Source organism: Stenella coeruleoalba, assembly GCF_951394435.1.
Source record: "Stenella coeruleoalba genome assembly, chromosome: 2".
NCBI classification, from domain to species: domain Eukaryota; kingdom Metazoa; phylum Chordata; class Mammalia; order Artiodactyla; family Delphinidae; genus Stenella; species Stenella coeruleoalba.
In genome coordinates, this window is record NC_137147.1 from 32,495,154 (window position 1) to 32,517,230 (window position 22,077).

At 44.0% G+C, this 22,077-nt stretch overlaps 1 protein-coding gene across 1 annotated transcript in view; it reads left to right on the forward strand.

Moving 5' to 3' along the window:
• Positions 1 to 19,744, forward strand: part of DCAF5 (DDB1 and CUL4 associated factor 5) — a 98,170-nt gene extending 78,426 nt beyond the window's left edge. Inside the window, exons 8-9 of the mRNA XM_079909117.1 lie at positions 8,478 to 8,605; positions 14,837 to 19,744. Coding sequence (XP_079765243.1) covers positions 8,478 to 8,605; positions 14,837 to 16,609 — 1,901 coding nt within the window. The 3' untranslated portion in view covers positions 16,610 to 19,744. The remainder of the gene's footprint in view (positions 1 to 8,477; positions 8,606 to 14,836) is intronic.
• The last annotated feature ends 2,333 nt before the right edge of the window (positions 19,745 to 22,077 follow it).

Consider the following 22,077-nt stretch of genomic DNA (forward strand, 5'->3'; position numbering starts at 1 on the left):
TCCAGATCAGTGGTCTGTAGAATTTTCTGTTCGCATACATATCCCCACAATAATTTTTTTTTGAGTTATAACTTACATATATTAAAGTACACTTTTATTTAGGAATAACTTAAACCCTCTGCTAGGTTGGCCCCCATGATAGGGTGCTTGTTGCCCCAGGGCAACTCCAGTGATTAGAAAGTTCTTATATGTAGGCTCTCTATTTTTAAATGTTGGCAATTCATAGTTTTTAAAAACATTTAGAAAGGTTCAGCAAGCCAAACATAACATAAAAGGGCTAAATGTGGCCTTGAGTTCTAGCTTTGAATGCTTAGATAACGAAAAATCTGTCAGGAAATTCCTCATCTAATCTACTGCCATTTTGACTTAAACAAATCTGGAAAAGGCTGTGCTCGCTCTCTCTGTTCATGCCAGTTGAAAGTAAGATACTGAGGCAGGCTATGGGAGGAAGCTGGCTTGTTGTTATATGCCTTAATGGCATAATCAGATGACACGCAATCTGCATTTATTGAATACCTGCTGTGTGCTTCTCAGTGTGAGCCACAAGCAAGAGCATCTTTTTCTTCTCCATTCTCCTGTTCAGAAAGACTGACAGTCACTGGAGAAATTTTTTTGCTACACAAACTCTAAAGAGATGAAGTTTATTTATTATATAAACAACACAGAATTAGCCAGTTGGCTAAGTAATTCACATAGGGCTTCCTCAATCATTTCAAGATGTAAGAACTAATACCCACTGTAAAACTTCCTACCTGGAGGATTAGGCTCAATTTTTTTAGTTGATGTCAAATAATTACTCATTTCTCAAAATCTCTTTAAAAATCAGAGGAAGGAACTGGGGATTTTGCTGTAGCAAAGAAAAAGCCCATCAGAATATATTTTACACCTACGAAGTACGTAGGAAGAGCATCTGTTTCTATGTGATAATTCTGAAGATAAAATAAACAGGCTGGCCGTTATCTATAGAGCCAGTATGGTGTATGGGAAGGAGCGTTAGGCTTAAGATCATACCTGGATTCAAGTCTGCAGTACTTCCAGTAACCAAATGATTGAGTGATTCTAGGCAGGTTATATAACAGCAGTTGTCTGAGTCTCAGTTTCTTCTGTAAAATTGCTACCTCCACCCCCCGCCCTACCACCTCATATCGTGGATGACTTAACAGCCTTGGAGGCTTTCTGAAAACTAGGTGCTTTCAAATGTAAGACATTGTTGCTGCTGTGTGTAAGATCAATGCCCATAGATCCATAATTTCCAGAGCATTGCTGCCTAGTAACCTAGGTAATAGACGTAATGGGTTTACATTTGGTAGATGTTGGTGTCTTTGGAAAATATTCATACGGCCTTTTCCTTCCCTTTTCCCTAATTCTTGTTGGAAAGGACTTTAGGGTTTTCACTGATAGAATTGCTTCCCCTGAGATATGCCTCTACACTAAGACCTTACTATTTATGGAAAGAAGCATAATGTAATAGAGTTGGTAGGCCTGGGTTTAAATTCCTGATGCATTCGTCTCTTAGTTGGAGGCTTTGGAAAAATTGTTTAATCTTGCCAAACTTTCTTCATCTGTAAAATAAGAATATTAACAATGCAAACAATAACAACAGTAGTAATAATATCTGCTTTCTTAGGGATATTGTGAGGGTGCTCAGTAGCTACTAAATGTTGCTATTCCTCATTTTAAAAGCTTTCTCCCTTTTAACTTTCCTCTGAAAAACTCCTTAGAGACCAAGCCATGGTGCTCATCTGGTGCCCTCCTGAATGGTCAGTTGAGTTTTTCTTGCATGAAGGCTGCTCTTGACTCATCAGTAGTTTAAGAGGGGGGAAGTCATACGACAGTTTTTTCCCTGAATAGAGGGGAAAACATGCAGCTTCACTGCCAGGTCACTGCAGCCATCCCCCACTGACAGTAGGCTGTTGAAGTCGGCTGGAAACAGCTGTAAATGTATTTCCATGGGCCTGCATACGTGTGCCTGCTCTGTCTCTCCTCCTTTTTCTAGACATGCATTTACTCTCAGTGAGTTAGGCCTGGGCATCTGCTTTTTCCTCCCATGTAATAGGAAGAACAGCTGTTTTTAATTGGCCACAAGTAGTTGGTTGCAAACACATGTGAAGTACAGATGAAAGAAGAACTTAGTGTAATTGACTTTTTTTGTACAATTAAGCATTGCTGTCTGTGGAGCTCTTTGAGCTTTACTGACAGCACTGACTGTCCCATCTGGCTTTTCTTAACTCTTAAGTGGTTACAGGATCCCCAGGAGGCAGCCACTGCTCTCTCTGTATTGTCAGTACCCTGATTGTATTTCTCTTTATGGTTTGAAACTTGGAGCCCTGGGAGTGTTCACTAGGGCCTTTTGGAATTACTAAGAGGTTGTTTGGACAACTCTTTTAGATATGTGAGGAAAAGAAAGAGTCCCTTGCCCCTCATGGCTCCTCATTAACTCTACCAGTGGAGTCAGGAATGAAATAGATTAATTGCCTGGACAGGTACTTACCAAACCTCCTTTTGGTAGATAACAGCTTTAGCCTTCTGCTTCAAGCCTTGTTCCAGAGGAAATAATGAGATTTACTTTAATTTGTTCATTTACTGAGTATCCTTAGATAAAACATTATGCAAATCCTATGGGTGATTGAAAAATGAATACTTTCTTGCCTTCCAAGAACTTCCAGTCTAAGAGGGATGAGAAAGGGTATGTGTGTATGTGCACACTAAATTTAAAAATGGATTCCAAAGCCTATAGAAAAAGGTAATTAAGGAGGGCTTGAAGAGATTCGGGGGATCAGTGAAGTTTTCATGGAACTAGCATTTCAGAGGACTGTGAAGGATAGGTAGGATCTTAGCTACTTTATTTCTCTGCTCTTAACTATAGTCAAAACACAATAAAAGAAACACACAAAATTGACAGCAGGAAGATGGAGAAAGACACTTGGGTAATCCCCATGTTGGATGGTGAAGCCCACTAATGGAGATTGGGTTCTTTCCTGCATGCTTATATTCCACAGTCTAATACACTCACACCTTTTCATTCATTCATCAGATACTTGTTGAAAATTTACCATGTACTAGGTAGAGACTGTTCTAGAGGCTTAGGATACAGCAGAACAAAAGAGCCCTGCCATCATGGAGCTTACATTCTAGCAGGGGAAACAGACAATTAACAATAGATACAGTAAATTATATAGTATGTTTAAAAGGTTAGAAGTGCTTTGGAGAAAGAAAAAATAGAGAATAAGGGGGATAGGAAGTGGTATGGGAACAGAGTTAGGGAAATGTAATTTTAGATAGGATATTCAGTATAGTCCTCACTGAGGAGGTCACATTTGAACAAAACCTCAAATTGGTGAGAGAGCCTTGCAGAAATCTGGGATAAGTGCATTTCAGGTAGAACCAGTATGAAGGTTTTGAAGTGAGAATGTGCCTGAGGGGAGAATAGTAGGGCTTAGTCATAGAGATAAATGGGGTATAGGGGTGTCCAATCATGTAGGCTTTTATTGTGAGTGACGTGGGGAGCCATTAGAGAATTTTGAGCAGAGGATTGACCTGATCTGACTTATTTTAACAGCATCACTCTGACTACTGAGTTGAGGGTAGATAGTGGGAGTGGGGCTGCCAAGGGTAGAAATGAGGAGAACTAGTAGGATTCTCTCACACAGGTGAGCTGTGGTGGTGGCTTGAACCAAGGTAATAGGGGTTGAAATCTAGATATATTTTGAAAGTAAAGCCAAAAAAGGGGGAGGGGGTACTTCCCTGGTGGTCCAGTGGCTAAGACTCCACACTCCCAATGTAAGGGGCCCGGGTTCGATCCCTGGTCGGGGAACTAGATGCCACATGCATGCCGCAACTAAGAAGCCCGCATGCCGCAGCAAAGTTCCCACGTGCCGCAGCTAAAACCTGTCACAGCCTAAATAAATAAATTTTTTTTTTTTAAAGTAAAGCTATCAGGATTTCCTAATAGATTAGATTGGGGGAGAAAGGGAGAGCAGGTAGAGTTTAATATCTCTCTTAAACAACGAGGTAGAGTTGTTGAATAAACACTTTGGATGTTAGAGGTATGGAGGTCTGGAGTTCAAGAAAGACCTGGACTAGAGATAAAAATTTTTTTGATATCATATAGGTAGTATCTAAAGCCACAGACTGGATGAGAACACCAGTGACTGAGATCAGCAGTGAGTGAAGTATAGGTAGTTTAAGGGAAGAGGACCAAAAACTGAGCGCTAAGGCATTCTCATGTTAAGAAGGCAGGGAGGGGACTTCCCTGGTGGTCCAGTGGTTGAGACTCTGCACTTCCACTGCAGGGGACATGGGTTCAATCCCTGGTCGGGGAACTAAGATCCTGCATGCTGCGCTGAGTAGCCCCCCAAAAAAAAGCCAGGGAGAAGAGCCAAAAAGGGAAATCAACAAGGAGTCACCAGTGAGGTAGCAGGAAAACCAAAAGAGGGTGATCCTAGGAGGGCAGTGAAAAAAGTGTGCCAAAGGGGAGGCAATTCTGTTGAATCTTGCTAATAAGTCAAATAAGACGAGTTAGGATGGGAACTGAATTAACCATTGGATTCTTTGGTGAATATCACCAAGCCCAAGTCTTATTGCTTAGGGAAGGACTAGGTAATTACAGAGATTTGAAGTCCATTGCATCATGGCAATAACCATTGTTACCTGATTTTTTGACTTCTTTTCCTGCAAAGTAGTACCACTCCTTTATGTGCTTGCTTCCCATCTTGCCCTATCACTGTGTTCTGCAGGCTTTTGTTTGCTACTCGAGTCTAGAGCTACCAGATGAAGTTTTCCCATGCTTCCAGCATTTCCTATACCAATATCTGTCTTTTTTTTTTTTTTTACGCGGGCCTCTCACTGTTGGGGCCCCTCCCGTTGCGGAGCAACAGGCTCCGGACGCACAGGCTCAGCGGCCATGGCTCACGGGCGCAGCCACTCTGTGGCATGTGGGATCTTCCCGGACCGGGGCACAAACCCATGTCCCCTGCATCGGCAGGCGGACTCTCAACCACTGCGCCACCAGGGAAGCCCGGTTATATAGTTCTTGGCAAAAATATTCCCCACCTAACTTTTTCCAACTCGATTCTCCTGTTGATGAGCAGGCTCTGGTTAGATAATGGAGGAGAGGAGGCCCCAAGGTCGTACTGGTATTGGCATCTTGACATTAGCCATTTCAGACTAAAGAAATTTATCTGGTATATACAAATCTCCAGAACTGATAAAACATCTATTCTCTAAGAATCATTGTATGTAAACTGTACAGTAGCAGCTGTATTCAATTACTTGAAACCTGGAAACCAGGAGAGGGACTATAGAGAACCTCTCTGAAGCCCATTCATTGCTATGATTCTCTGTACGCAGCCTGGGTTACCTTATACAGATGGCAGCAATACTTCCTGTACCTGTTTTCACCTTCTGTCTCTTGGCTCTATTGACTTCCTCTTCATTTTCAGATTTTCTGGGTACACATTTGGGTAGGAAGAAGGAGAAATAATTTCTTATTAAAATTGTTGCCAAGGGACTTCCCTGGTGGCGCAGTGGTTAAGAATCCGCCTGCCAGTGCAGGGGACACGGGTTTAAGCCCTGGTCTGGGAAGATCCCACATGCCGCGGAGCAGCTAAGCCCATGTGCCACAACTACTGACCCTGCACTCTAGAGCCCGCGCACCACAACTACTGAGCCTGCGTGCCTAGAGCCTTGTTGCTCCGCAACAAGAGAAGCCACCACAATGAGAAGCCCATGCACCGCAATGAAGAGTAGCCCCCACTCGCCACAACTAGAGGAGGCCCGCGTGCGACAACAAATACCCAACACAACCAAAAATAAATAAATTTATTTTTTTAAAAAATTGCTGCCAAGAAGAGAAACCAGATGAAGTCACAGTGCTTGAAAGAGCATTAGAAACAGTTTTTCCATGGTTTGAATTTTCAAGCATTGATACCCTTCAGTTATTCCTTAGATCTGAAAGTTATCGTAATTGTATTCTAAGTCATCTTTGACAGAAAGATTGGTTTAGTTGATAAACTTTAGTTCTCTGGTAGCTGATTCTTTAAGACATGAGACCTTCTAACTGTCCTCCTTTGGTGGTACTTATTCTAGAATTGCCCTCTCCTGAAACACTATCCATTTAACAATGGATACCTGCTTTAGTTTTACTAAGTTCCTGCTTTAGTTCAGGCATTGCACCCCAGGTTCTGGGTGTGCAAGAGATCCACTTCTACTCTCATAGACTATTCAGTGTTGGCAATGTGATGAAATGTCCTGTGCTGATACTGTAGAGCTTGCAATCACAATACCATTGGATAGAATCTTCTTCTTCCCCTCTTTTAAATTTAGGACTTAAAAAGAAAATCAACTTGTACAATGACTGCCAGAAGGATTTAGAAATCAGTTATGACCTTTTGACTCCACCCCTATTCAAACCTTTTCATCTCTTAAATGCCAGTGTTACAGAGGGAACGATATTAGGCATTACAACCAAACAGACTCTGGTTCAAATACTGGCTCTGCCATTTACTAGCTACTTGAAAGAAGTCACTGAAGTTCTCTGAGTCACTTAAATTCTTTTTCTTAGAGGCAGAAGGATTAAACAAGAGATTGGTACTAGGTTCAACCGTAAGTTTCTTTGCTAGTGACCACCCCAGCGTGGGTATGAATAGGAGTAGGATGTTGGAAACGTAGAATTCAGAAGAGATCCATGAGCAGGACTGCTACTTGTTGAATCAACCATATATAGAAAAGAAACTCACCCAAAGGAACTCCTTGGGGTGGTGAGATCACTTTATTGAGACAACTGTTTTAGATTCCCATGGATCCCTTTTCCTTAATTCTCTCAAGTTTCTTTGTACTTTGACTAGGCTCAGGTTACCTTCCCCTCCTCCCACTCCACCCTAGGAACCTAGTGCACTCAGGCTGCCTAGGGGTTCCCATCAAGGCAGCCTACCTTTGGTGCTTAAACCTTTCCTAATCCTTTGTCTCCATAAAAACACACCTATGTCCTAGTTACTTTTCTTCTCCTTTATAGTTTATTAACAAACATGATGATGTTGGGCTGAAATATGAACGGCTCTAAATACATTATCCATCCTGAATAATTCAAATATTAATAATGTCAAACATGGGGGAAAATTTAGGCAAAGGATATTTTTGTCACTCACAAAGTAGAGTAAGCACCTGGTGCTAGCCGAGTTGGCACCACCAAGGAGCAAATCAGTATAGTCTGAAACCTCTTGCTGTCATAAAAAAAAAGATACGTACATGTCAATAAAGAGGGATATCTTTCATGAGGCAGAAGAGGTGAAGGAGGAATTGTCAGGAGGCCAAAAGCAGAAGACACCTTCTGCAGAACCAGATTATTTCTGGAAAAGGGATGTTGTTCTGGCCATTTTCCCTCCAGATACTGAGATGAGAAACGTTTGGAATAAATGTTTGAACAAGGTGGAGTTGGGACTGGGATGGAGGCGTGTGGAGCTGAGATAGTGCGTGATGGTACTTTGTGCCCTCGTGGTGCCATGCTCCTGGTAGGGTCTAAGAAGGCACTCATTGCTTAAATAAATGAGCACTCATTTGTTTGTGTCTGTATGCATCACGTTTTGCCAGTTGGTGTGTACTGAGCTGTTGATGGCTGCTCAGAAGTGACCTTATTCAGAACTTGGGTGCATTTGTTCTGTGTGAGTGTGATGCCCTTACCAGTGAAGTTGAACCTTTGAGATTGTCCCGAGTTCATAAATGATGACATTTTCATCTATAAGTTCTAGGCCTCTGGTACTTTTCGCCATCATTGAAGAAGAAAGCCTACAGGATGGTCCTTAAGATACAGCTTTCCTATCAATGGCCTCCATACATGGTGTATTTAAGGCCCACACTCTCTAATTCTCAATACCTGGGCTCTGCTTATTATGAAAGTGACCCATATCTCCTTTCTTTATCCTTAGTTCTCCCTGCCATCAGAGTGAAGAAGGGATTTTCTCCATTATTTTCCCAGAGGTTTTTGTTTGTTTGCTTTGTTTGCTGTTTTCATTATAGAAAATGAGGGCAACTGGATCAGAGATTTTTTTGCGCGTTTAAGTAATTACATGCTTCTGGTTCTGCATGTCCCTGGCTCAGCTGCCACCTGTTCTCAAGCAGTTCGGTCTCATTTTGCTTATGACTGGCCTTTTTTAAGGTAACACTTGGATTCTATCTTGGGGATCAAAACCTTGAGAAATGTTTTAAGTGGCTGTGGCTTCATTGACAATGGAATTGCAGTGGGTGGGCGTGGGCAATGCTTAAAGACTAAATAAAGGCTCTTGGTAAGAGCACATATGCCGAGAGATATTTCATCTTCCTTCTTTCCATAGCAACTTTATCTGTAAGATTAAGCATTCTCCTGGTGGTATAGTTAATAAAATATCTCGGCTCTGGTTCAGAGCTGTTTGTTTGCCATTACTGGAACCTGTTTACTTCCATCTGTTTCGTCATTTGATTTTTGTTTCCTTCTGTCTTCCCAGGTGGCATTGGTAGGGTGGTCAACGGAGCCTTCATGGTGCTGAAAGGGCATCGGTCTATTGTGAACCAGGTCCGATTTAACCCCCACACCTACATGATCTGCTCTTCTGGTGTAGAAAAGATCATCAAGGTGAGGCACCTTACCCTCTTGTCCTTTTAGAGAAATTATTGCAATTCGTAAATGGAAAAAACTAAATGTATATAGGACCTCATAGCTAAACATACCGAAGGTCTATCAGAATTCTCAATTATTTTGACATATTATAAAATACGGAAAAATTGATGTTAAAGAGGGTGGTTTTAAAACCCTCCTTTCAGGGCCATTTTTAAAAATAATCACTAGGTTTTGAAACTAGATACTACCTGTATGCCACTACATTTCCATGGTCTCTGATCTGGAGTCTGATGAATTCTGCTTTCCAAACCCCATCTGGTGGTAAAGAAGCTATCATCCCCAAAGTTACTCTGTGTGCACTTTTCCTTAATTGCTGTCCTCATAACTAAGTGACTACCGGAACCATAGCTAACTTGTCTCAGGACATATCAAAATATTACAACCACATGCATATCAACCACTGCATGTGGTTGTGATTGAGGCTAAACACTTGCATCAACTGCACATTGACTGAATGAACTTAACTCTGCCAAGGAATATTTTTAGAGCTTGCAACTGAGAGACCCAGCCTGGCCTGCGTCCACGGAAGGATGGCCCGCTGCCCATCACTCACATTCCAGTCGCTAGTAACCCTTTTCCACATCTGAGAAAATGAGGGTTCAGGGCAAAGGACGAATTCTTGAGGACCCTGTGATAACTTGACTATTAAATAAGGATAGATGATCTCCCCCGCTCCCCAGCAAAACATAAAACTCCTCTTTTTTTTCCCCCAAAATGACATTGAAAACCTGAGGGAAGTTTCAGGGGAAAAGTAAAAATTGATTTGTAACAAATTGGTAGTTTTCATTTTCTTTCATTCTTTAAAAAAACCCAGAAAACTATACAACTTGTATCTGAGGCAGAGGAAGCTATCAAAAATGTAATGTTGGAGTATGGGTCAATATTTTTATTTGTCCTTATTCCAACTTCCTTTATTCAGGTTTTATTGGTCCTGTGGATCAGGGCTGACTTTCAAGATTGCATACATTTATTTACCCATAAATAAACAGGGCTAGAACAGGACCTCTAGATCATTTTTACTGACTTTTCCTTTTGTAGATGATGAGGTTTAAATTGTAAATTTACTGTCTGGGGTTAATTATACAGCTAATTAGTGGTAAGGCTAGCATAGAGCCCTGTTCTTTGTTCTTCCTGGTATACTGCCACATTTACCATGCTAGCGGGAAGACAGCAGGCAGCCTGATGCCCCTGCTGGGTTTGATCATCTCAGTAGTCCTTCACTTGGGCAGTCATTGAATTGCCCCTGTCCCTTGCATTGTTTTCCCTTCTCCTTTAGCCTGTGACTCATGGGTTGGCACAGTAGCATGTCCTCTCTAGGCCCATTGACATCATTCTCTCAGGGAGCTCTGCTTGAGCATCTCCTTTAGAACAGAGATTCCTGCTTGGCTGTACACTCTGGGATGCTTCTGTGCTAAGTCTCCCCGATTATTGTTTAGTCAACCGGAGTCCTTACCCGAAAGGTCATAGGTTGGAACCTAGCCAAGTTCTCAGAGAAGAAGGAGAAGAAAATATTTTCTCTGTGAAAATATTCAGACTAAACTATGGAGCTCACTGCTTTCAGGTTCCAGTGAGGTCTGAACATTGCCTCAGCAGTAGGCATGTTTAGCCAATTAAAACCTTAAGTCAGTACAGTTAGTACCCTTGGGCAGCCCTTCGAGTCTGTCTCCCATCTGTCAAGTGAGGGCGCTAACAGTGACTTGACACCTAAGAGTGCCTTGTAAGTTACCTGTGCCTGACAATTTCTGACTATTTTAACAAAAGTCACTTTCTTGTTTGCTGTTTCTGAGAGGATCAATGGCTCAAAGACCATCATTCCACCATATTCTAGTCCAGCCTGCTTTTCTCTCTCCACCTCTCTCTCTACTCACTCCACCTTCCCCCTGACTTGTCCTTTGCTGATGCCTTTCTGGCCTGGAGGAGAAGAGTCCCTATTGTCAGGGCCAGCCTCTTCTCACCCATAACAGGTCTTCTATCCCCTTGAATTGCCCACACTTAGCAGAAAAAAGGGGGTTCATTTTGTAGTTAAACATAAGAGATAGCAAGATGGAGCAAATGCTGGCATTTTTTTCCTCAAAGACCAATATTCATTTACTCACCCTGTATTTGTGAACCATACCTACTGTCTGCAATTTGTGCCAGGCCCTGTGAGGAACACAAAGAAAGAAAGATAATGCAGGTCCCCATGGGAATTGGTGACCCAGTAGGAGAGACAAGAAATAAAGGTAATGAAAAATGCAATAAGTACATAAGAGATAGAAACAGTGCTGTGTGGGGAGGGGGAAATTTTTTTCCCCATCTGGGGTAATCTCAGTGTAGGTAATACTTGAACTAGATTTTGAAGGAAAAAGCCTGCAAAAGAAAAGAAAGGAGTAAGATGGGAGGACCATTCTAAGCAGAGAGAATGGACATTTAATTATTTCACTGAATCAATAAATATTTATTGATCACCTACTGCATTCCAGGCAGTGTGTTCATGAATAAATGCTCAGAAGCAGCAAAGTGTAGGACCAGTTTAGAAAATGATCATTTGGCCAAAGTAAAGAGCACAGAAAGGGAGGGCTGAGATGTAAGGCAGGGATGGTAGGCCAGAGGTGGGCCCAGGAAGTCTTGGAATCCGGAGTAGAGAGTGTGGAGCATCCCTGAATAACAGCTTAAGTCTCTATCTGTGTAGTTTTTCTTGGTAGGTGGGCAAATGTCTAAATTTAGTGTGATAGCACAAAGAGAGAAGAGGGCTTAGAGATGCTACATCAAGCATGTCATGGTCACCTGTGTAGATCAGAACACTTGTTACTTAAATTGCTTTCCATTTCGATGATGCTTTGAATAAGAATTGAACTGCATCCTTTTCCTCAGCAGCCTCTTGTGCTAAACTTTTCACTGGGCTTGAAGAGAAAGCTGCTCATCCCTCCTGCTTTTCTCATGAACTTTGCCCCCCCATGAAGAGAAACATCTAGCCACACTTAACATGCAACAGAAAGTTGTGTTTTCATTGCTTCACTTCTGAGTTGTTGACTTTCAGTGTAAGAAAAATAACAATTTCACAAATGTTTGAAATTGATATTTTAGGGATGAGGAAGGACTAACATAATCGGGATGGTCAATGCTTCTGTTGTTCAAAAGTCTCTTTGAGGATGAGTCTCAGACCTTCTAGTTGAGGTATTCAGTTGCCAAACGAAGGAGGAAGCACCACAGTTATTGGTGCTTTGGTATACGTTATATCATTTTACCATTCTCATTTCTACAGTTGAGAAAGAGGTTTCCAGGATGAAGTCATTTGCTCTGGGCCATGTGAAGTGTTGAGGCTCGGGTTCCTACCTGTTCTACTAGTTCCCACAGCTCTGTGCGGCAAGTCCCTTGAGGACTGAAGACTGGCCGTCTGGGATAGGGGTTTTGTTTTGCTCTGAATCTTAGGATTGCATGAGACCCATCTAATTTCACTGTTTAGATAAGGAAGCTGAGCTTCACCCACGGTCACCAGCGAACTAGAGCTGTGTGGGAACCCACATTCAAGACTCTTGCCTCCTGATCCAGCGTTTTGTTCCATTACTCCAAGCTTCAGGAATGAAAGTCTACCTCAGCTTAATACATTCCAGAGCGCATATAAATGCCAACTTTCAGTATTTTGATTTTCATTCCTGAAGTGAAGATATAGGAGGCTGGGTAGTAGATTAAAATCTAGGCTTGTTGGATAGTTGGGCCAGCAAGAATCTCACCATTAACATTTTGTGATTCTGTTAAATTCTAAGTTTCTGGGAAGTACATATAGATTTCATATTATGCAACATGGTTAGTAACATTTTCCATTTTTAAACTGGGGGAGTGAGAACTTTAGCCCAGAATATAGACTAAGACCCCAAAACACCCTAAAGGCTTTGCCTGTTGGACCCCTCAGTCTCTCTCTTTTTTAATTAATTAATTATTTGGCTGTGCTGAGTCTTAGTTGCAGCAGGCGGGATCTTTGTTCCCACATGCGGGATCTTTAGTTGCGGCATGTGAACTCTTAGTTGCAGCATGTGGGATCTAGGTCCCTGACCAGGGATCAAACCCAGGCCCCCTGCATTGGGAGCATGGAGTTTTAGCCACTGGACCACCAGGGAAGTCCCCCCCACCTCAGTTTTTTTCTAAGCCACCAAACTTTTATTCCCAGAGACATCTGTTTGCAGAGATAGTCATTTACAGCTTGGGCCATTGCTGAAGGCCAGGTCTAAATGTTTCCCGAAAATTGAGTCTCACAAAGAATTTGAGAATTGCTTCAGGCTAAGCCTTTATTTTCTGCTACTTATTGTATGCAAACTATATTCCAGTGTTTCTTAAAAGTTGGTCCCCCCACTTACCCCTTGAGTGCTAATTAAAAGTGCAGACCCCTGGTAACCTACCCATGACTTACTGAATCAGAATCTCTAAGGGTGGGGCTCAGGAGTCAGCTTTTTTTTTTTAAGATAAAACACCTTGATTTATTTATTTATTTATTTATTTATTTTTGGCTGCGTTGGGTCTTCATTGCTGCGTGTAGGCTTCCTCTACTTGCGGCGAGCAAGTGCTACTGTTCGTTGTAGTGCTCGGGCTTCTCGTTGCGGTGGCTTCTCTTCGTTGTGGAGCACGGGCTCTCGGCGCGCGGGCTTCAGTAGTTGTGGATCGCAGGCTCTAGAGCACAGGCTCAGTACTTGTGGCACACGGGCATAGTTGCTCCATGGTGGGATCTTCCCAGACCAGGGATCAAACCCATGTCCCCTGCATTGGCAGGCAGATTCTTAACTACTGCGCCACCAGGCAAGTCCCAGGAGTCAGCATTTTAATTATTCTTCAGGTAATTCACGTGCATGCCAAAGTTTGAGAACCACTGCCTTAAAACTCCCCTGGGTAAGATTATGAAGCTGGAGATGGGAGAACGCCTGAGGAGTTGTGGGCAGGGAACAAAGTTGAAGGAGGAATGAATCTGAGTTGGGAACTGGTGAAGACACTTAGCCTAGAAGATTTCTTCAGCCCCTCTTGAACTGGGGATCCTCCAAAGAAACACTGTCTCCCAGGAGATCAAAGTAAATCACGGAAGGAAAGGGCCTCGGGAACAGGGCTTACAAGAAGGCGAATTTGTCCTTGGACAGCTTTGCCGAAACAAAGCCATTGTCTTGATAGGGGATGAGGAGCCACTGTTTTCTGGGTTGGGTGCTATCTAAATATAGACACCAGCCTGTCAAGGCAAGAAAATCATCTGGAATTTCATCTGAGTTGCCATGACTACCAGCTGATGTAACTGAGCTTCTCTGTGCTGCTCTGGACCAGTCTGGCAATCAGGTGAAGCTCATCGTTCTCATTTGCAGTGACAGCTTAATTATCTTGGATATCGTTTTTGCATAACTTATTCAACTTGTAAAGTTGGGCTTTTGCATTCAGACAGACCTTAGTTTGAATCCTTTTGGCTATGCGCCCATGTCTCTGACCATGGAGTGGAAGGGTATTAAGGGATGGGTCTGTGGTCTTGGAAGGTGTGTCCTACCTATTCCTGCAGCTAACAGAAGAGTTGGGGAGCAAGCCAGCAGCTCCCTGGTTAAGAGAACCCAGATTCCTGGGTAACTGATGCCTGCACGTCCAAGAGGGAACTGCAGTGTAGGCAGCTGGCTATTCTTATCAAGCTCCAGTAAGCAATTCCCATTAGTTTAAAATAGAAATGTTGCAGTTGGGGAGAAGTAGAGTTATAGGCTGAAATATTAACTGTCGCAGAGGACTGACTGCTGGGTCTCTTTTCACTTTGGAAAAGTGGTACCTCTCCAGTCTTCTGAGAGTTTTGAACACATTGGCCAATCTTCAAGTCATCCTCTGTGCTCTGAGATTATGAAGGGGGTTATTGTAGTTTCCAAGCTACTAATAGAGGAAGCTAAAGGGAAGAGGGGTAGTGGCAGACAGGGTGTGTGTTTATCCTGGGCCTAGAGACAGGACTTGGGTCTCCTGAAACTAGGCTAATGCTGTGTCCTAGACCATGCTTTGTCCCACATTTGAATCTGGAAGCTTCCATTTTCATATGTGGCCCACATAATCCAGTCTGGATTATATTTTTAAAGTTGGTTAGCAAGTCCTGGCTCAGTGACGGGGAGGGTCTGGGGAAGCTCTGCCTTAGTGTTCTTTATGTTCGACAGCTTTAGAATACATTCTAATCAGCCCTCATTGGTTTTGTTTTCGCCTTCTGTGCAGATCTGGAGCCCATACAAGCAGCCAGGATGTACCGGAGATCTGGATGGTCGGATTGAGGATGATTCTCGCTGTCTCTATACCCACGAAGAGTACATCAGCCTTGTCCTGAACAGTGGGAGTGGCCTGTCCCACGACTACGCCAACCAGTCTGTGCAGGAAGACCCCCGGATGATGGCCTTCTTTGACTCCCTGGTGCGTCGCGAGATCGAGGGCTGGAGCTCCGACTCAGACAGCGACCTCAGCGAAAGCACCATCCTCCAGCTGCACGCAGGGGTCAGCGAGCGTTCGGGCTACACCGACTCCGAGTCCTCGGCCTCGCTGCCCCGCTCCCCTCCGCCCACAGTGGATGAGTCTGCTGACAGCGCCTTCCACCTGGGGCCCCTGCGGGTCACTGCCACAAATGTGGTGGCTTCAACTCCGCCACCGCCCACGTGCGAGGATGCCACCACTCGCCAGCAGCGCCTGTCTGCCCTGCGGCGCTACCAGGACAAACGCCTCCTGGCTCTTTCCAACGAGTCCGATTCAGAAGAGAACGCCTGTGAGGTTGAACTGGACACAGATCTCTTCCCCCGGCCACGGTCTCCCAGCCCTGAAGACGAGTCCAGCAGCTCCGGCAGCCCCAGCAGCTCCGAGGATGAGGAGGAGCTGAATGAACGGCGAGCGTCCACCCGGCAGCGGAACGCCATGCGGCGCCGGCAGAAGATGCCTCGAGAGGAGAGGCCTGGTGCCCCGACCAAGCCCACTGACACCTGCATTGGAGAAGACAACTATGATTACCCCCAGATCAAAGTAGATGACCTCTCTTCTTCCCCCACCTCCTCTCCTGAGCGGAACACGTCCACTCTGGAGATTCAGCCAAGCCGAGCATCGCCAACTTCCGACATAGAGTCAGTTGAGCGCAAGATCTATAAAGCTTACAAGTGGCTCCGCTACTCCTATATCTCCTACTCAAATAACAAAGAGGGAGAGAGCTCGCTTGTGTCTGGGGAGGCAGATGAAGGGAGAGCAGGAACCAGCCACAAAGACAACCCAGCCCCTTCTTCCAGTAAGGAAGCCTGTCTAAACACGACCATGGCCCAGAGGAGCCAGGACCTGCCCCCCGCAGGCCACAGCAAGGATGCTTTTAAAGAAGGGACTTCTGCCATAAATCCCAGCAATGGCCCAGGCCATGAGCCCAGCGGTCACCCTTGGGCTGAGGCACCAGAGGACACCTCTCAGGACACGAGTAACACTGGTGGCTCTGTAGAACACTCTTTTGAGACCAAGAAGCTCAATGGAAAGGCCCTGAGCAAGGCCCTGAGCAGCCGGGCTGAGGAGCCACCCTCCCCTCCTGTCCCCAAGGCATCTGGCTCCGCTCTCAGCAGCGGGTCTGGCAACTGTCTGAGGACCCAGTCTGATGACAGTGAGGAGAGGAGCCTCGAAACCATCTGTGCCAACCACAACAATGGGCGCTTACACCCCCGGCCCCCTCATCCCCACAGCAACGGGCAGAGCTTTGGGGAGCTGGAGGCGGTGGCCTGCTCGTCCCCAGGACGTTCGGACACTGATCATGATAACTTGTCCCTGACGGCGATGCTCCTACACAAAGATTGTTGTGGGTCTGAAATGACCTGTGAGACCCCCAGTGCTGGAACGAGAGAGGACCCCACTGACCCCCCAGACACAGACAGCAGCAGGGCTGTTCATGGCCATAGTGGCCTCAAAAGGCACCGAATCGAATTGGAAGACACAGATTCGGAGAATTCCTCCTCAGAGAAGAAATTAAAAACATGATAAATACAAAGGGAAAACAAAAAGCTACGAAAAGTAGCTTTATAAAAATTTTTAAATCCTGTTTAGTGAACACAGAGGAAAGGAAAAATAGTATTAAAGGCACATAAAACCAGGGCCTGAAGTTTTGTGTCTGATGCTGCTCCCTTCTATTCAACAATGGGTCTGATGTTTAGCTGGCCACTGGCTGTGCTGTGTTAAGAAAGGGAAACAAATCCAAGTGACTCCTTTCTAGTAAGACTTGAGCATAGTGTACCTGTGCAGATTCTGTTAAAGTAAATCCTCGTTGAGATGTTTGACTTGTTCTTGTGTGTGTGCGCTGGCATGTGTGAGCTCATTGTCTCAGACTTTTCTTTCTTTTCTCCATCAGAAAGGATCTATGGATCTGTATTTTCTGCCATCTCACCCCATTTACATGCCATAGGTGTTCTGGTCTTAATAATGAGTGCCTGCTAAATCAGGTTGTGTTGCCAGTGAGTAGTGGATTTATGCTGAAAGAATGGAGACGAGAATGGAAATAGACCTTCAGCCCACTGGCTGTGCTGGAAAGGAAAGCATGGTTCCTTTCTTAAAGAAATCTTCCATGTTTTCTCAGTAGCACTTCTTCATTGATCATTTAATGTAGACGTACTAAAAGTGGAGCGTTTTTAATGCTAATGAGAGGTTAGCACTTAAGATCAGATTTGAGAGAACATAGACCCCTGATAAATTTCACTGGTTGCAAATTGAGCGATGGCGCAATACCATACTGTAGGGAGGCCATAAAATATAACTAGTTGTGGGTAACACTTTAACAAGTTAGGTGCTAGTTCCTATGAGGCGCTCAGAAAGCCAGCAGGCTCTTCCTGACCGCGTGTGGTGGCATCTAGGCATATTGAAAGAAGGGGAAAGACAGCTCTCAAGAGATTTGTCCTCAGACTACTAAAGTGAATGTTATAGGTGTGTTAATGAAGAAGTATAGGAAAGGGCAGAGTATGGTACTGCCTTCATTCAGTTCAACCCAAAATGGTCAGAATTGGTAGAACTGGCGTCTTCCCTCAGGCTTGCTGTCCACAGAGACTGTGGTGTTCTGACTGGATCTTGCAGAGCAGGAGGCATCTCGAAGTAACAGATTCTTATTGAGTAGGTCTGTTAGGAGGCAGAGAGTATGGAGAGAGGAGTCACTGGCTCTGTTTCATTAAGGTAGATAAAGATTGAGAGAGGAAAAGACCAGGAGCTTTTCAGCATTGCAGTGGTGGTCACACTCACTTGGTTATTAATGAAGGCCTGTACAAGACGGGAAGACCTAGGATGACAGATACCTTGTTGGTGTGGATGTCATGAAAAGGCAGGAGAATACTGGGAAGAAATGAGGGAGAGAGAGAACACTACAACTTTCTTGAGCACAAAGGTGCTAGACAATTAGGAGACCAGCGGCACTGGCTTAGAGAGGACCTAGCATGTGACTGGTGTGGCCTCACTGATCCAGCGTTCTTTTTAGGGAAGGACCCGTCCTACTGGAACTGAGACCAAGGGGAGACAGCCTGTGGAGGATGATGACTTGGGTGAATTTAGTCACTGGGGGAAGGGGGGTTATTTATAAAGGAAGGTTGTTGATCTAAGCCAAAAGGAGATATCACCTTGCTAAGCTTTGTTAAAAGAAAGATGTGCCTGGTGTGTGTGATGTGACTTGGGTGTAAAAACATTGGCTTAGGAGAAGGAGACCAAGGAGTGTGAGTAGCAGTGGGGATGCTTACAAGTTAACAACTGTAATCTCACCGGGGAGTGGGAAAGTGATTCTGTAACCATTAGAATTACTTTAATCTGTAATCAAAACGGTTCTATGATTTGTCTTTGACTATTCACAGATAATTGTAAATTCTGGTTTTATAAGCCCAAGTCATTTTACATTTGCTTTTCCAAAATTTATTAAATTGGAATTTTTTAATCCTTTATATACAAAAAAAAAGATATAATCACTCAGTGTGTGTTTCTCTTCCCCTTCCTAGTCAGCATTCCCCTTCCCAATCTTTTTGTTTTATATTATTTAATCTAGTCAGTAGCTAGCCACTTCTGACTTCTCTAAGGACAATCCGCATATCTTTCTGGAGAAGAAGTAAAGTTCCGCTGGGAACTAGCCACTTGGTAGTTACTGTTCCCAAATGCAGAACTTGGTCTTTTCATGTTAAGAGCCGTTATCTCATTTGGGTACTCAAAAGAGAAGTCAAAGTTCATTCTGGTTCAACTTTAGTATCCAAGAAAGACATTTTTAGCAAGGATGGCTTCCATCCTTGGGAGACATCCCAGGTTCAGCTTGCCAAGAGATAGGCCCCGCAGCATACCCACAGAAGCAGGCTGAGGAATGCTTGTCTCTGTAGCCATCCACTCTCATTTCCAGAAATCTCCTTTCTGATCATGGAGAGATCAGAAGTGGTAGTTCCTGCCACTACCACTTCCAGGGTCCCTTCGCCTAAACTTGAGACGCCAACTTTGGAGGCACATTTAATCCTCAGATCCTTCCATGATAGGTATTTTTACTAACAGGGCAGATGGCACTGATTAGGTTATGAGCTATTCAAAAGTGCCTCTTACGGTTTTTTTCCTGCATCCTGTACATAAAATTTTAAGTGGCTGGTCCAGATTTATAAAACCTTCCCTCCACTTTATTTTCCACCTGGTTTTGTAAATGATTCCCATGTCTCTAGGACAACAGGTAAATGAGTTAAATGAATAGTGGGCTTGGGGCAAAAGAAGGTTGCAACTGCGCTTGATTTACTAAGCCCGGAGTCCCTTGTGTGTCAAGGTGCCTTCCTCTGCTGAAGCCTTACCTCCTCACAAGCCCCACCTCTCTCCCGGCAACGCTAGCTCTTCTCTTGTGTATATGCAAATAAACCTATTATTCACTTCTAATGGCTTCCTCTTCTCTTCCAGGGAAGACTTGGTTGCTTAGACACCCCTCCTCCTTCGTTTCTTTCCTGTTTTAATTCTTGCCTAATTGAAAACTTGATTCAGAGCCACACTGAAGACTAGAAGAAAAACTGCGGTGCACTACATCTATGCCAATGATCATTGTCACTTCTAGGTGTTGGGACAAAGGTTACATTGGGACAACAACATTTGGAGTAGGAGGAGGTACCTAACTGGTCTCCTTCACCAGACTTAGACTCAGGATAGTGAAATCCTGGAATTGACTCTTATTAGCTGGAACTGAGGGAATGATGCAGTGAAATGACATTACAAACAGCCTCCAAAGAATTATGTTTTCTCATGTTTCCAAATATCAAGTTGCTTTTCCTGCCCTGTCCCAGACATGCATTGCAAACTTTTTTTCTTAACAGAAAGAAAAAAAAAAACCCACCTTATATATATATCCTGTCTGTAAAGCGGCCTCCTTCAGTTAACTGAAAAATTCTTGCCAGGCAAGACTCGTGAGGAAAATCTATGCTTCCAAGGGAAGACTGTCCTTCCCTTAGGACCTAAGCAAGACAATGTGCCAGCGTTGAAATACTAAGGTGAGGTAAGGCTCGGTGAGTCCAGACTTGCCCACAGCAGCAGGATAAGGGCTTCGGACAAGCTGTGTGGTTTCTCTCAGGTGGGGTATTTCAGTCTAAGTGCTCGTTTGTCCTTGAGCACTCATACTAGAGTAAAAATAACATTTAAGTGGCTTGGAAGTAAATTTGAAATTCTTCAAAGAACAGTGCTTCCCACATGCAGCAGAAGAAAAATGTATATGAGAAGAAAATCTAAGCCATCTGCACCCTGATTGCAATTCACTGTTAGTACAAAGGTGGTAAGATGCTTCTCAGAATGGAGGCTGACAGGCAAAGGTAAACTTCACTGGGGCCAGCACTAATGTGGCCAGGGACAACAGGAGGAGTTGCTCAGTTCTGTTCACTCAACAGAGTTTACTTGAGCTGTGCAGAAGGATCCTGCAGTGCTTATCTACAAGACAGTCACGTTGTAAGGAAATCGGGTATCTAGTATTTCATATTAACTAAAATTGGGAAGTGACTCTTTTCTGGAGCCCAAAGCCATGAGCTAATGGAATATTCCAGCTGAAGTACAGAATGCTAGCTTTCAAGACTCCCTGTGTCTGGCTTTGTTAGTACCTCCACCAAGGCTGGAGAAAGGCAATAAAATACTAAGATATCTGGGTGCCAATCCAGATCCTTAAGCATGAGAGACGTTCTTGGGAACGTCTAGGGAAGCTGGCATGGAAGACATTTGGAGGGAAGGAGAATAGGAAGACTGCAATAGAAGGAATGAAATGCTAGGTGCCTTCAAACTGCTTTCCAGATCCACAGAACTCGTATTGAACATGCGATGGATTGGCCTTTAAAACACCAGGTCATAAAGATTCTTGAAAATCCCTAAGTAAGGGAATTCCCTGGCAGTCCAGTGGTTAGGCCTCTGCTCTTTCACTGCTGAGGGCCCGGGTTCGATCCCTAGTCGGGGAACTAAGATCGTGAAAACTGTGCAGTGCAGCCAAAAAAAAAAAGAAAATCCCCAAGTAAAATCCCAAGTTTAAAATGGAAGTCAATAAAAATGCAGGATTGGTTTGGGAGAAATTCCCTTTGCTGGAATGCATAAATTCCATGAAATAACAATCATATAATGACCTGAGCACCAGCACACTTAAACATGTACCTAGAACAGGTGAGTGTGTGTTTTTGGCAATTGGCGTAGGCTTTCAAAGGGTAACATCTCCCTGTTGGACTATTCCTAGGCACTATGGCTAGCGACACTATTTGGGGCCTCCCCCTACCACTTTTTTAACTTATTTTTTCTTCATGTCTCAGAGTCAGTATTTTCTAACATTTCTAGTCTCTCCAAGACCCCACCTTAAATTGCTAAAGCTAATGTCTGTTCTTTTCTCTTCCTCCTGAGAGAGACCTGTGAGTTGGATGGAAGTGACATTGAAGTAGCAAAAGAAGTGGATTCTGTACTGATCTCTTCAGTGGAGTAGCGTCATGAACCTTGGGCAAATCACTCAGACTCTTTGGAACTGTGAAATGGAGGTCCCTGTTAAGTCTAAAATCTCATTCTTTCCATCTCATGGCCTGTCTACATCCTGTTCCAATGAGTTCTCATACCTGAGCCATCCCTCTAGTGCCCACCAGAACCAGTCTGTGAGCCAAGGTCTTTGGCAAGTGTACAACTGCTCGGAGCCTCAAGCTCCTCATTTGTGAAATGGGGGGAAGAATACCTGTCTCAGCACATTGTTAGAGTGTTAAACATGTGGGCACACGTGTGTGTGTGTGTGTGGCTTAGAACAGAGCCTGATGTATGGAAAACACTGAAGTGCTTGCTGTCATTAGCATATCCTCTCTATTCTGCTCTCAGTGCTTGTTGAAAGCAACGTGCACACCACAAAGAAGGCTTTTTTCAATGGGGTCTGCCAAGGAATATAGAAACAGAGAAAGAACTTACTGTTTATTAGCAAACCTTACTCTGAAGCCACAGGAAAGAGTAAATTATCCCCATTATAGTGG